Raw genomic sequence first — 14,712 nt, forward strand, 5'->3', positions numbered from 1 at the left:
AGGTATAGGTTTGGGGAATAAGGCAGAAATCGATACACTAATTAGGTTAAAAAAATAAAATATATTGACAATTGAAAATAAAAACGGCTTAAAGTTTGAACCTTAATACTAAATATATTTCAACTTGATTTATTTTTGTGATAGATTAATTCATATATGAGTAGAAATTTTTTTACAGTATTCAACATGGACCGAAAACAAGAGGCCCATGGGCCACATCGCTCACCTAAACAACAGTTCCTTGTAATATTCTATTTCGTAGCATATGTTTTCTCTATTTTAAACTTTGAAACCCTTTCTGGGGCCCAAGTATTGGTCCGGGTTTATGGTTGGCTTAATCAGTAAGAATCTACACTATTTGAGGATCCTTGCATAGTTATCTCACAGACTGTAACACAGTAGTTTTTGAGAAGATTTTAAAACATTTCCCTATATATTTTATGTTAAACTTCGAAACTAACCTGGGACCCCATTATTAGTTCGGTGGTAACAGCTTTCTTAAATTACATTTCTTGAGAAGATTTTTAAACATTTTCACTCTAAATTTTTATGTTAAACTCTGAACCAATACTGGGGCCTAAAAATTACATAGAGGGTCGCGATTTTTATAGTTTAGAATCTGCACAATTTGAAAATGCTTACGCGGTAATTAGACAAATTGAAGCATTGTAGTTCTCGAGCAGAATATTTTTCCTATTAACTTCTATGTTTAACTTTGAACTCCTCGTTGGGCCCCAGGATTTGTCTGGAGTTCACGATTTAAAAAAAATTGAACTACATTATCCAAGAATGCATGCATAGTAATCTCACAAGTTGTAGCATTGTTGTCTTCGAGAAGATTTTTAAACATTTCTTCTTTATAAAATTCTATGTTAAACTTCGACCCCCTCTTGGGTTATCAGTACTAGTCTAGAGGTCAAAGCTTTAACAATTTCGAATCTAAACTATTTTTTAAAAAAAATTGAATCTTCATTATTCAAGGGTCCTTGCATAGGTATTTGACAAATTGTAAAGCTGAAGTGCTTAAGATTAAAATTTCACAACATTTCTTTATTTACTTCAATATATAACTTTGAACCCCTCTTCAGGGGTTCACGATTGTTCCAATTTAGAATCTACAATAGCCAAGGATTCTTGCACAGTAATCCCACAAACTGTTGCACTATAGTTCTTAAGAAGATTTGTGAACATTTCCCTATATTTCTCTATGTTTAACTTTAGATCCCTTCTGGGCCCTGTATTAGTCTTGGGTCTCACAATTTAGAATCTTCATAAGTTTAGGATACTTGCATAGTAATTTTACAAACTGTAGCATTGTTGTTCTTGAGATTTTTTTTAAACATTATCCCTACATTATACTCTATATAAAAATGTAAAGCAGTGTTAGTCCAGGGGTCACGATTTTAACAATTTAAATTGTATAGTATAGCATAGTAATATCCGAAACTGTTGCATTTTAGTTCTTTAAGGATGCAATGTACTGAGTTAATGTGGATTTAGCCCAGTGGTTTAAGAGACAAAGTAAAAAATGTGAAAAGTTTACAGAAGAACAGACAGACGGACGGATTGACAACGGGTGATCAGTAAAGCTCACTTGAACCTTTTGTTCAAGTGAGCTAAAAAGTGTAATGATTCTTTACTTTAAATCTTGAATCATATTTTGTTAAACCTTATTTATTTTTACTTCGCAAATTAGAATAGAAAATTGTCTCATTCTAAACAGAACATTGCAAAGCATTTAAATGTTGTGACTTAAACGGATTAGAAATTACATGTAGAGCACGAGACACGTCTTGCCCCAAATATCAAGTTTTTCAAGTTTAGACCGTGTTCGTATTGTTTGTAAAGGTTATCCTATTTGATAATGCCTTTTTTATTGCATGCATGAATGATGTTGTATTCCAATTATGTACGACGTTTTTTTTATATTTTAGCGGCACTTACGAAGTTGAAAACTACTGAACAAATTTACGTTCAAAGTTCAATATCATTTAAGGAAACTACAATGTCCCTTACTAAAGCATCCTTGACTTACACAAGTTACATACTAATGGGTGTAGGGGCTGCTATATTTATACTACTATTCATAATAGTAATTCAACTATGCAAGAGATCAAAATCTGCACGAATGAGTAATTCAGATGCATCAAATGAACTTAGGGAGCTGCATGTCCGAAACATGAAGCCATCTAACAAGGGTAAGTTTAATCAGTCCGTTGAAGCTGAGTATTACCAAATAGACGAGCAGTGTGAAATGGAACATTCTCCGGCAGTTTTAAGAATATCTCAAAAATACGAAAGACCTTGCCTACCACAGAAACCCGAACACCTCTGCACACCCCTGACACCAAAGGACAACTATCGATGTCATCCACTGAATGTAATGTATGCTGACAATATTCAAGAAGCGTCTGACAAAAACAATTCAGATCTCTACCTTCAGCCATTTTTTGTGCATGAAAACATTCATACCGATAACTAAAATTTGGATTTTGATGTAAGAGACTGTAAATAAAAAGCTGTCAAAGAAATAAATTTGAATTTTAAAAAATACGAATAATTAAATATATGAAGAATATGAAGTTTAACACTCTTCTAAACAAAACAGTAAGTGCGTTTTATACCCCAAGCAACAAGTATAATAAATTGTGTTGTTTGACTTTTTTTGGACTTTTTTTCTAATGGCAAAATGCCCAATGTTTTTGAAAAAGAAGGAAGAAAAGCCTCAAACGCATTGGAATTCAAGGAAATAAACAAGAGGCCAATTTGCCTTAACGGTCACCTGAGTAGCATATAACCCATACACAAACTTGTCGAGGAGTTTCATATATGCATTTTATGAATTAATTAGGTTTCATTCTGGAGTAAAAAAATTATAAATTTGTAATGACGACCACCCCCCTGGCTGAAATCTTTCAAGAAGAACTGTGAAACCTATAATTTTTGGAACAAAACTTTAAGATCTGGTCTACAAAATGATGAATTCAGTTTTCCTTTCAGATGTGTGGGAGTAAAGAAGATAATTGTTTAACATTATATGCATTAACACTTATACATCCATTTTGGCTCTGCCCTAGAGTAAAAAACCCATACTCCAGGGGACATGAAAATTAAAATTTCAGTATAGGACTTCCTGGTAACATAATTATAAGTCAGATTTTTATACTGATGTTCAATTTTATATGCATTAACACTTTATTGCCATATTGCTCTCCCCCCTGATGTCCGGTACCCAAGACCCAGGGGCCATGGATTTCACAATTTAGGTAGAGGAGTTAGTGGTCATTATAACCATTTATTCACTTTTTGCCCACATGTGTGAGAGTAGAGAAGAAGTTTTTTTTAAGATTTTACTATATTGCCATATTGGCCCCACCCTAGAGCCTAAACCCCTGACCCAGGGGTAATGAATTTCACAATTTTGGTTGAGGTTCTCAATTACATCATAATCATGCATTTACTTTTTTAAAAATATATATGGGAGTAGAGAAGATTTTCTAAGATTTTATACATTTTAACTAGATGGCCATATTGGCCCTCCCTAAGGCCAGAACCCCTGACCCAGGGGCCATGCAATTCACATTTTTGTTATAAGGCCTCACACTACTGGCTCTAAAAACCCCTGTCCGTATGAAAATCCCCTGTCTTCCTCTGTCACCCCCTGTGTTTTCACTGTCATCCCCTGTACATCCCCTGTGTGCCACTGTAAGGAGCCCCTGTATAACCTGTCATCCCCTGTGCGCCCCTGTACACATCCCCCTGTGTGCCACTGTAAGCCCCTGACACCCCCTGTACGCCCCTCTTATCCCCTGTAAGCCACTGTTTATCCCTGTGCATGCCCCTGACATCCCCAGTACGGCTTTTGACTGGGTTTTTTTTTCAATATCATTTTCTTAATTCAACTATTGAAATCACATGTGTTATATTTTGAGCTATATTTGCACTCAACAGCACCGAATCACAATACACCCTGTTGTCGTTATTTTAGAAATCACATGTTTTAGTTTTATTTATTGATACTTTAATAATCTTGCTACATTGGAAAAACTAAAGATTTGAGATTCACCGGGTGGTAAACCTCAGGTGAGGGTGGGAATTATTTTTGTATTAGGTGTGCAAGCCCTCAGGACATGTACATGTAGTCCTTTGGAGCTCGGGCACATCGCTACTCCCTAATGTTTGAAAAACAGACATAAAAATACAACATAGAGTGAATTATTCATTTATTAAAATTGTCTACAGATATATGTACACTTACATGTGAATATCTTAAGCCTATGAATCATATGATTCTTTGTAATAAACAACACACTAGAAACTAAGATTAAGCGCGGCACATGGTTTTAATTTTGTATATGGAGCGAACTAAAACCAATAAACCAGTCAGAATACAGAATTTATAATCAGCTATGTAACGATAGAGTACACCTTTCTTCTTTTTTCTAACCAATTTCTTGCTTATACCTTTATTAGTTTCCCGTGAATAGCAAAATAAAGCTTTAATAGCTTATATAAATTTGCCTAAGAAATGATTATGTTTGTTCAAAACGTTTCTGATTGGCTTATTGGACTATTGAATTGAATTTAAACTGATGTTTTAATCTCATAATCAATTTCATCAATTTCCAAAATCTAATTGGCATAATTCTTTTAACTGCAAAGTAGAAGAACTCAAAGATATCGAGATTAGTAGAGAGAGAGAGAGAGAGAGAGAGAGAGAGAGAGAGAGAGAGAGAGAGAGAGAGAGAGAGAGAGAGAGAGTTTGCATTGATTTTGAATTAAATTTATTAATTATATAGTTTACCCGGTATTTAATTTCCTAATAAGTAAACATGCAATCCTAATTTTTATCACCTATTCTTTATCATTCCGCAGCCCTCGTCAGAACATACAAAACATACATGTAAATGTAGAACTAATGTTTTCTATACATGTAGCTTAGGAGTTTATACAAAGAGAGAGAGAGAGAGAGAGAGAGAGAGAGAGAGAGAGAGAGAGAGAGAGAGAGAGAGAGATATTGCATTGATTTTTAATTAAAAGTTACTAATAGTTTAACCGGGAATTAATTCCCTAATAAGTAAACATGCAATCCTAATTAATTTTCATGACCAATTTTCTATAATTATTTAGATTAACTTAGAGCTGTCATTTTGATTTTTAATACATCAATGTTTTATACTAGACCAGATCAATTGATCAAAAAACTTGAAGACACATGATTAACACCTGGCTGATTGAAGCTGCAGTTTTCAAAGGAGAGAATGTTGACATTATTTCACTCGGTCAGTGATATATAACTACTGTACACAGCCCTTCTTGACAATTTGCAGTTCACGGTAGCAAGAGATGATAGATACACGTGTATACACACAGTTCCTCAGATCTGAATGGTCGGTCAGTGATTATATAATAGCTATATACTGTATACAGCCCTTCTTGACAATTTGCAGTGCACGGTAGCGAGATTAAGAACAATGAGGTGACAGACACACGTGTACTTGTATATACACACACGTCCTTAGGTCTGGATGCTCGGCAATGCTACACAATAATGCAATATGTTGTTTAAACACCCCTTATGACCTTTTCCCCAGTCTGTCAAGTAAAGAAACAAGAAATTGAAAATTTCAATTTTTCAGTTCTGAGAATGTCAAACATGAAAAGATTGAAGAGCTTTAAATTCAGAACATTATTTGGCACAGTAATAATTATATTAATTAAAACTGTATATTGTTCTTTTATATTTTTCATTTTTCAAATGAAATAATTTAAATAAATGCCTGATATTTTTTTCTGATCCGAAACCCGGACCATTGTTTAAGATAATGCATGTGTGTATAATTAAATGGTACCCCATTACCGGCATTTGCATTAAATCATTCATAAACGGTATCATTGCTCTACAGTGTATATGCATGAGGACAATTTTATACAATAATGCATATAGATAACTAAACTGGAAAATGTACACTAGCTGATAAAAGTTGAAAGTGTCAATGGACCAGTCTAATCCCCCTTTCTGAAAAAAATTAACTCTCTCTCTCTCTCTTATGATTTAAAAAAAAAACAATACTGACAGCAATTATCAGCGATTTACATAAACTTCATAAAGGCTGTTTAATTCTCTGCATCATAACACTGGTCAAAACAGTCAAAATATAGGTGATCATTTCATCATTTCGATCGGTGTGTGGTTATCTGCACGTGCTGATCATGTTGTGTTATTATGCGCTTTATCTCAGTCAGGTTACATGGCACAGAACACTGTAGATTTCACGCACTCCTCCATTTATTTTTTTTTTTTTCACATATTACAGAACACGGTAATTTGTTTAAATGCATGTAATAAAATAAGCGGTTTATCGGTATACAAGTATATCTTGATTTGGGTCAATTTTGAGTCAAAATTATTTACGTTTGTAATAATATTGCCCTTTATGAAATGCAAAGAAAAACAAGCACCGTCTAAAACATGAATGCTAAATATAAATTTTTAAAAATCCGAATTAATTAAAAGCTATTTATTTACTTAGCGAGCAGTTAAAGACCGTACAGGGGGTGTCAGGGGCATGCACAGGGGTAAACAGTGGCTTACAGGGGATGACAGGGGCGTACAGGGGGTGACAGGGGCTTACAGTGGCACACAGGGGTTGTGTACAGTGGCGCACAGGGGATGACAGGGTATACAGGGGCTCTGTACAGTGGCACACAGGGGATGTACAGGGGATGACAGTGAAAACACAGGGGGTGACAGGGGAAGACAGGGGATTTTCATACGGACAGGGGTTTTTAGAGCCAGTAGTGTCATGGACATCATAACTATGCAACCAGTTTTTTCCTCACCTGTATGGGAGTAGAGAAGAAGATTTTTAAAAAAAATTGGCTTTTTTTGCATATATGACCCAACATGTGGCGACCCAGGGGTAATAGAGCCTTGAATTTCACATTTTCTCTTACCATAGAAATGCCTCACAGTTAAAATGGTAATAATCAGCCTTGTAGTTTTTAAGAAAAAAAGTTAAAAATGTAAAATTGTTATCGCACGACAGACGACGCTCGACACACGACGACGGACGAAAACGGATAGCAGTAGGTCATCTGAATTTACTCAGGTGACCTAAAAAAAAGATTGGTTAAAATCATATATAACTTTTTATTCTGATGATTATTTTCTTCCTAAACTAGCAATTGTAGCGTCCTTGTATGCTACACACACGAATTTAACCAGATTAGACCATGAATATACAGTTTCGTCATTGAAGACCTGTATAAAAATCGGAAGCAACGTCACACATAAAAACAGGGGCAATAACCCAACATAACACAGTTGAGGATAGCATAGACTTATCTATCTTAGAACACGTAATGTAAATTACAAACACTACATCCCTTCTTTTCTCACAATACAACTACATTGTATGTTCCAAATGAAATAACTTCTAAAAAAGTAATCAATTGAACACATATGCAGTACCATACTAATTTGTACATTGGCACAAATCAATTACTTGTGTTGACAAAGACATAAGAAAAAAATTCCAAAGAACAAGGGACGTTATTGACGGAATTTGGCCGAATCTTGAAAGACAATGAGGTTTATACGAGTCATAGTTGAGAATTTTCTCTTTCTAATGATATATAACTTGTTTATATCTGATCATGTTTAACAACACGGATTTAGTGCTAAAAGGCGGTGTTAAGAATTCATTACGTTAGTTTTGACGTTCGTTCTATATGACACGACGTCAATTACGCATCTCATTTCCGTTATAAAACCGTCAATCATCCAAAAATAAATGATAGTGCGTACAATTTTTTCATAAAGCAAGTTAATTTTATCGCTATTTAGAATAATTATTCTTGATGTCCAGGGAGAATGAAAAAGTCGACTTGTTTACACATGAAAGTTTATGCTGCACCATAAAACGCTCGTATTCAACTAACAAAAGTTAGATTATTTACGCCTCCCCCTCTCTCTCTCTCTTTCGAATTCTCTCATTTACTTATTGTATACTTAATTTTTTCGTATATTCCAGTTAGAATATTTCATCTATTGCAAAAATATATGTTTGTCTTTTACTACCGAGACATATTGAATGTATTTACATCAGATACTTTAATTTTTTTCATTAGAAAAAAACCCCACTACAGTCTTTTTAACCTGTAACAAATCAGTAGGCGGTTTCGTCTACATACGACTATTATAGTCGGAAATCCGAATGTTTTAATTTGTTGTTTAAATCATGTTTCTTTGTTCTTCAAAATTGTGGTATCAAACTTCAATCGCAACTTCTCGGGCAGGCTCGGAAAAACACCTCGAATGTATTACCTAGGCGTCCATGACAACCTCCTTTTTATAAAACTTGATATAAATACAACACATTTTACGATCTGTTGAGATGTAAGCAAGACTTCATTAAAGTAAATGATTTACCCTAAACTATAACACAGAAACGACTTATAAGGCTTTCTAGCCGATACTTATTTTAATGAGAAGCGACTCCATTTTGTATAAAATTCTAACAGCCGGTAATGTTAATACATTCGAGGTGTTTTTCCGAGCCTGCCGGAAAGGCCCGAGAAGTTGCGATTGATCAAACTTCAGAAACGTCAATACCCCGCCAATATCCGGTCAATATAATACACGTACTTCTATCGAACTGAACCGAACAAGGCAAACAACACGTGGTTCTTTTGGAAGTCGTAATTTCATTCAAAGCTCAATTTTCATTTGATACGATTATAGGTTCCAATTACTAATTATCTACTTGCTGTGGCTCAATGCATACAAGACGCACTTGTTGTTTTTTTTTTAATTAAGCTTACTAAGTCTTGTTTTCACATTTTCGTTTTCTCTGCATCTCAAATCTTGGTTACATTTTTAACTTTAAAAAAATGTGGTAAATAATCGTGCAATGTTAAATATTTCCACACACGGATAGACTATTAATTTACGTCTTATAACTACCTAGTAGGCATTAAAACAAAACTCCCAATTTTTCTCCAGTAATTTTTCTACAAATTATTTGATACTGGCAAATAAACGTTACCGGTAAAACTACTGTATCATTATAATTATTCAGTTTGATATTGTTTGTCAACTATATTCATGTGTTCATTTTCATTTCATATACATAACAAAACATGAGAGATAAGGAAAAAGGGAGAACATTTAATGATAGCAGTGGAAAACTATAAAACAATTCACGTTTATCAAGATAATAGCATTAACACTGATTTTAATAAGAACAATTTCAAAGTGCATTCAACATTTATTCCTCCGTCGGACTCTCTGATCCACTGTCTGACTCATCAACAACACGGGCTGCATCATCCAGGTGGTCCGCCCAGTTACGAACTCCTTTCACCGGTGTGGACTGGTGCCGGGCATATGCAAGGTACCAAAGAACACTTGTAATATGCGCGCAGCATCCGACTACACGGGACCCTGCCTTGCATTTGCAGTACCAGGAAAGAATCGCTCCTTCACGGTGGTGTATCCAACACTGATATTTCTTGGCCGAAACGTGGCGACTTTAAATCTTTGCGCCGATGATATTTTGTACATCTTCTGCTATGAGAATGTCATATGCGCCATCTTCCTGTAAATGTTCGTGTTAGTAGGCCTTAGCCATCTTAACTTGGTAAGTTCCTAATGTGATGTTGCGGATTTCCTCTTCAGTTAGAATGGGGAAGTCGGTGGCTACATCATCGGCATCCATCGCTTTCCACAGAGAAGATCTTCTGTCCCAGCCCTCATTTTCCACTAATTCTCGAAGCTCGTTTCCTTTTTGTGACAGATAAAGCATTTTGGATGCAATTGCTTGATCATCTTCAGCTGCTCCAGAGCTTAATGGAGGACAGTATTTGTTAGAGAGAGCGGCGGCAATGCGGACATAATCCCCTATGAACGGTATTTGTGTATTAGACACAGTCCTGTCAAGGTACTTCCACCGCTTAATTCTGCCGTTTGCTGACTCCACCACCCAGCGCACCTTTTAATGATTATGAAAAAAATTATCATGCATCATTTACATACACAGAATATACAACGCATATAATTCAATAATGAATTTGAACCAAATTAATTTTACATATTTATGTTTTGAATCAATTAAAAATTCTACCTTGGTTATCAACCTGGAACTGTTCGATTCCTCGGTTGTGTGTTGCTTTGTACCTCTAAGGAAACATGGCATCTCCATCCGGATACCAATATCAGATAAAACATCAGCACTGTCCCTGAAGCCACGATCAACAATAAACGTGTCACCATCATTTAACCAGCTCCTCATTTCTTCCGCATTTTTCTTAATCATATGGTTGAGGATACCGGCGTCGTTGTTTTTGGAGTCAGACAGATATGGACCCTGGACGGACACAATATAGCCAGATGTTGTGACAACCATCATGGGTTTCACAAGCGGCCTGTGCTTATGTAAGCTAAAGGAACGTCTGGAGAAGCTGAAATTGGTGGACTTCTGGATGTATATGTACGTCCCGTCTAAAACAAGCAACGCTGGGGTAGAGTTCGCCAGACCAGATGAAAACAGTTCCTGTGCTAGTGGCCTTGTATGCTTGGCTATGACGTCCTCGCGGGAAATATGTCCGAAACCTAAATTATGTGGTACAAAGTCACTCATAAGGGAACGTCTGGCTGAAGAAACGGCTCTGCGTACCTATAAAAACAACAAAATATACATATTAAAAGTTGTCTTATTCATTTGGAGACTATATATATATATATATATATATATATATATATATATATATATATATATATATATATATAAAAACAACAAAATATACATATTAAAAGTTGTCTTATTCATTTGGAGACTATATATATATATATATATATATATATATATATATATATATATATATATATATATATATATATATATATATATATATATATATTAAGTTTATAGGGGGGATTATCAAGTCCAAAATACCTCCCCCCTCCTCAAATCCACTTATTATCAATAAGAACATTATTACATGTATTAACGCACCTGCCATTTTTTCATATTAAAAAGGGTAGCCAGCATCTTGTTGTCCAAGGCACATCTCAATTTCATCAGCAAAATCGCAACACAAGTGCGGATGCTTCTAGATTTTGAAGACTTTATTTCCAAAACATTAGCCATAAGATCATCAAACTGGGTTCGGGTCAGTCCTGTAAGATTATGATAATCCTCTGACGTTAGTGAGACCTCGCCGTCAAAATCCAGACGAATAGAAGCATTTCTTTTTGCATAATTTCTGAGACTGTCGAGGAGATGGTTCATGCCTTTAACACTGAAAGACGTTGATTTTCTAATTCTATCCGACACGCCTTGATTTAACGCCTCTGAGGTCATATGCCCGCCATGAATATGAGTAGGACAACATCTTGAACCTTCTTTCATGAACACACCAAGTTGTACAAACATCTCAAGTCGTGACTGTTCAGGAATGACAACAAGTTTGCGTGGTTTCTTTTCACAAATTGCACAAGCATCATGTCGATATCCAGTAGACGGAATAGGAAGTGTCGTACGTATTTCCAGTGGGGCAACATTTTCTTTGTCAGAATTAAGATTGAGTCCCGGGTATTGAGATTCTTGTTTCAGAGAATAGTAAAACAGTTGCCTGCATTTATTACAAACTACGTCACTTTCATTCAGGTCAGTCACAAATCGTTTGGACAGAAATTTTCGAAGCGCTTTATTTCCAGAAAGCGGTCTTCGTTCACTAGTCTTTACGCGCTTACTACAGGTTACACAGGAGTATGGTCTAAGTTTGGATGACATGGTTTAGAACCTTGAATAAAAATGCATAAATTTTAAAGAAAAATATTTAAACAATTAATGCTCTACCTAACAATGGTTCAAAGGTCACTGGCGTCGGAAGCAAATTGAAAGGGGGGGCTAGACTAATTAGACTAATCCTCAGAAATCTTAACAAGCGCAAAGTCATGAAAATCCTAATCCGTAAAGGTGGGGGGGAGATTTCTATAGTTCCACAAAAATTGTTACCTACCAAAATTTTTCCAAATCATGAAATTCCTACTCCGTGTGTGTGTGGGGGGGGGGGGGGGGGGGGGGTATACCTATGACTCCAACTTCTCAATATTTTAATCTTTTCAAGGTAAATTTAGGAACAATTCTGTTTACTGCGACTCCGTGGGGGGGGGGGGGGGGGTGTGGCTGAACCCTCTCTGTTGCTATGTGCCTAATGGTTAGGTTTAACTTTGCAAAAAAAAGTTGGGGGGGGGGGGGGGGGAATAAGCCCCCACCCCCCCCCCCTAGCCCCCACGGTTCCGACGCCTATGAATGTAGATGGATTATAGACACGCATGAAAAAGAGGCGCTTAGATTGAAATGAATATGTTTATATATTATAATGTATACAAACTGTATATACACAAAATTACCGTTATAAATTTCAGCTGAATTACACATACTATATATGAAAACACAAATAAAACCAGTAAATATATATGTATACAGCGGTATGACAAAAGTATTCGCGAATTTTACGTTATATGTTTATGTCGGAATTAACCAATTCTATACTCTCTCTCTCTCTCTCTCTCTCTCTCTCTCTCTCTCTCTCTCTCTCTCTCTCTCTCACTTAATCTATGTACTAAATTGAATGTAAAGTACAATATCCCTAACATATTTCAGCAGCCTTTTTTTCATACAATGAATCATAGGAAATCTGTCGTGATTTTGATGATTTTAAAACAAAAGTGAATAAAAAGGACACATCCTGATTAGTGTTTATAGCTTGGATCGTTTGTTATTGAAAGTATAGACGCATTATCGATGATTTTGTACACCCTATTAAAGGCTTCGTGTAATCCATCGGTATTCCTGGTATAACATAGAATTCCTTTTATTCAGAATAAACTTCTTCACTTTGCATTTGAGAAAAATGATTTAACAAGATTAGCACGAACTATCTCGTGCTGAATTTTTTGCTTTTCGTAGTTTGCTCTGTCTTCTAAGTCCATTAAGTCTCTCTATCCTGTTATTGAAGAACAAATGCGTGTGCACATGTGGCTACATTTAATTAAACCGTTTAATCCCTGATAAAGCTAATAAGGATTTACAGTTTCATGCGTAAATCCAATTTTTTCCTCAGGTTTAGAGTGATAATAGAGTTTGATGGGGTGTGTTGGGGGGGGGACCTTTATTGGTAATTTGTAAATTTAATTAGTTTGAATTTTTCAGGGGGTGGGGAGGGTCCAGTCCCTCGACCCACTTCTAGTTCCGCGCCTGAACCTTATCTATATATTCAGTTTTTTGCACTTACAGCATTGATGGCTGAATGATGCATGTAATTTGTCTATTTATTAAATAGCTCTAAAATATTTGCTTTATTGTTAACAGTAAACATACACTCAGACACAATAGATGATAATATCTACATTTTAAGGAATCGCCTGTGTGATGCTAACGTTTTAAACCGTTTATATAAACACGGAGTACGTGTTCATGAAGAGAAGAGTTGAGAGCGCACTGTGTAGCGTTAGACCGATCACTGGTAGGTGTATTTATTTAATTGAAAATTTTATAAACTATACAATGCTCAGAAATGAAATACTAGTATTCTACAAATTCCATCTTATTATCTTACCTTAATCACATAATGGATATCAGCATCTATAAGCGTTGTGAGCTTTCACATCCACGGCTGTTGAGCAAACGTTTCCAACGTAAATATTGTGTAAAATCACAAATAATAACGTTGCGTATCTAATTCCGGATTAATTGATTTTAAAAATTTGAGTATTTTCACACACATTAACCGCCACGAAATTAAGCGTGGAGTGATATTTTAATCTGATGAAATTACATTAAAAATATAAAAGCGGTTAATGCATGTGAAAATGGTAGATTTAATCAAAATATATCGATATTACGTTAAAATAAACGACATTTCGCTTAGAAGCCGGTGTTTCGCGTTGTTTTGTGACGTCACGATTACTTATTACGTCATTTTCAGCCAAGTCGATATTAGCTTTGATCCTAGTTCTTGCACATGATCAAATATTTTTATAAAATACCTAAGTTAAAAAATCGTTGAATTTCTCGGCCGATTTCGGCCAATACCGTCCCTTGTTCTTTAACATGAAGATTTCCTATTACATTTTACCAATACCAGAATGTCAATTCACAGTTATTTCCCAGGAGGTTATTAATGCATAAAAAATCCCTCAAATCTTGATGGCAGTTTCTTATTTCTTACTGGTCTACTTTGAACACCAACAGTTTCACTACTTGTATCATAGGACATACTGACAGACTCCGTACTACACTGACTTTCAGAGTTACAACTAACATATGTCTCACAGTTTTCATAAAATCTCTCATCATTTTCAATCAATTTTGGTTTATCTGACCAACAAATGCGTTCTCTCTCATTGAATTTCTTTAAATGTGTAACATTTCGTTTGTACTGTACACCTTCATATGATTCAATAACTACACTATTGCCTTTCATCTCAACAACTTTAAACGGTGATGCATTAAAAGGTGTGGATAATTTGTGTTCGCGATCTTCTGTAACAAGAACTTAGCACTGGTATGAATATCGAATTCAACGTTTATTGGTATACATGTTGCCCTTTTCCTTCTGTTCCGCATCGCGATCACGTACTTCAAGATCATCAAGATTGTTGTCAAAAAGTTAAATTTGTGCGAAGCTTGCGACCAAATA

General features: G+C 35.4%; 1 protein-coding gene across 1 annotated transcript; it reads right to left on the reverse strand.

The window, feature by feature from the left end:
- Positions 1–8,601: 8,601 nt before the first annotated feature.
- LOC136271856 (uncharacterized) lies at positions 8,602–11,890 on the reverse strand. The gene is made up of 3 exons (XM_066072395.1): positions 11,019–11,890; positions 10,128–10,679; positions 8,602–9,995 (listed from the first exon to the last, which is right to left on the reverse strand). The coding sequence occupies exons 1-3, from the start codon at positions 11,796–11,798 to the stop codon at positions 9,618–9,620; spliced, it is 1,710 nt and encodes a 569-aa protein (XP_065928467.1). The 5' UTR covers positions 11,799–11,890; the 3' UTR covers positions 8,602–9,617.
- Between the last annotated feature and the right edge of the window lie 2,822 nt (positions 11,891–14,712).

The sequence above is a fragment of the Magallana gigas genome, chromosome 9, assembly GCF_963853765.1.
Source record: "Magallana gigas chromosome 9, xbMagGiga1.1, whole genome shotgun sequence".
Classification (NCBI taxonomy): domain Eukaryota; kingdom Metazoa; phylum Mollusca; class Bivalvia; order Ostreida; family Ostreidae; genus Magallana; species Magallana gigas.

Excerpts from the sequence above, each read along its gene's own strand:
- LOC136271856 (XM_066072395.1), bottom strand. The coding sequence starts at position 11,798 with ATGTCATCCAAACTTAGACCATACTCCTGTGTAACCTGTAGTAAGCGC. Across the intron at positions 10,680-11,018 it reads TTAATATGAAAAAATGGCAG|GTACGCAGAGCCGTTTCTTC; the intron begins GTGCGTTAATAC and ends TTGTTTTTATAG. Across the intron at positions 9,996-10,127 it reads GTTCCAGGTTGATAACCAAG|GTGCGCTGGGTGGTGGAGTC; the intron begins GTAGAATTTTTA and ends AATCATTAAAAG.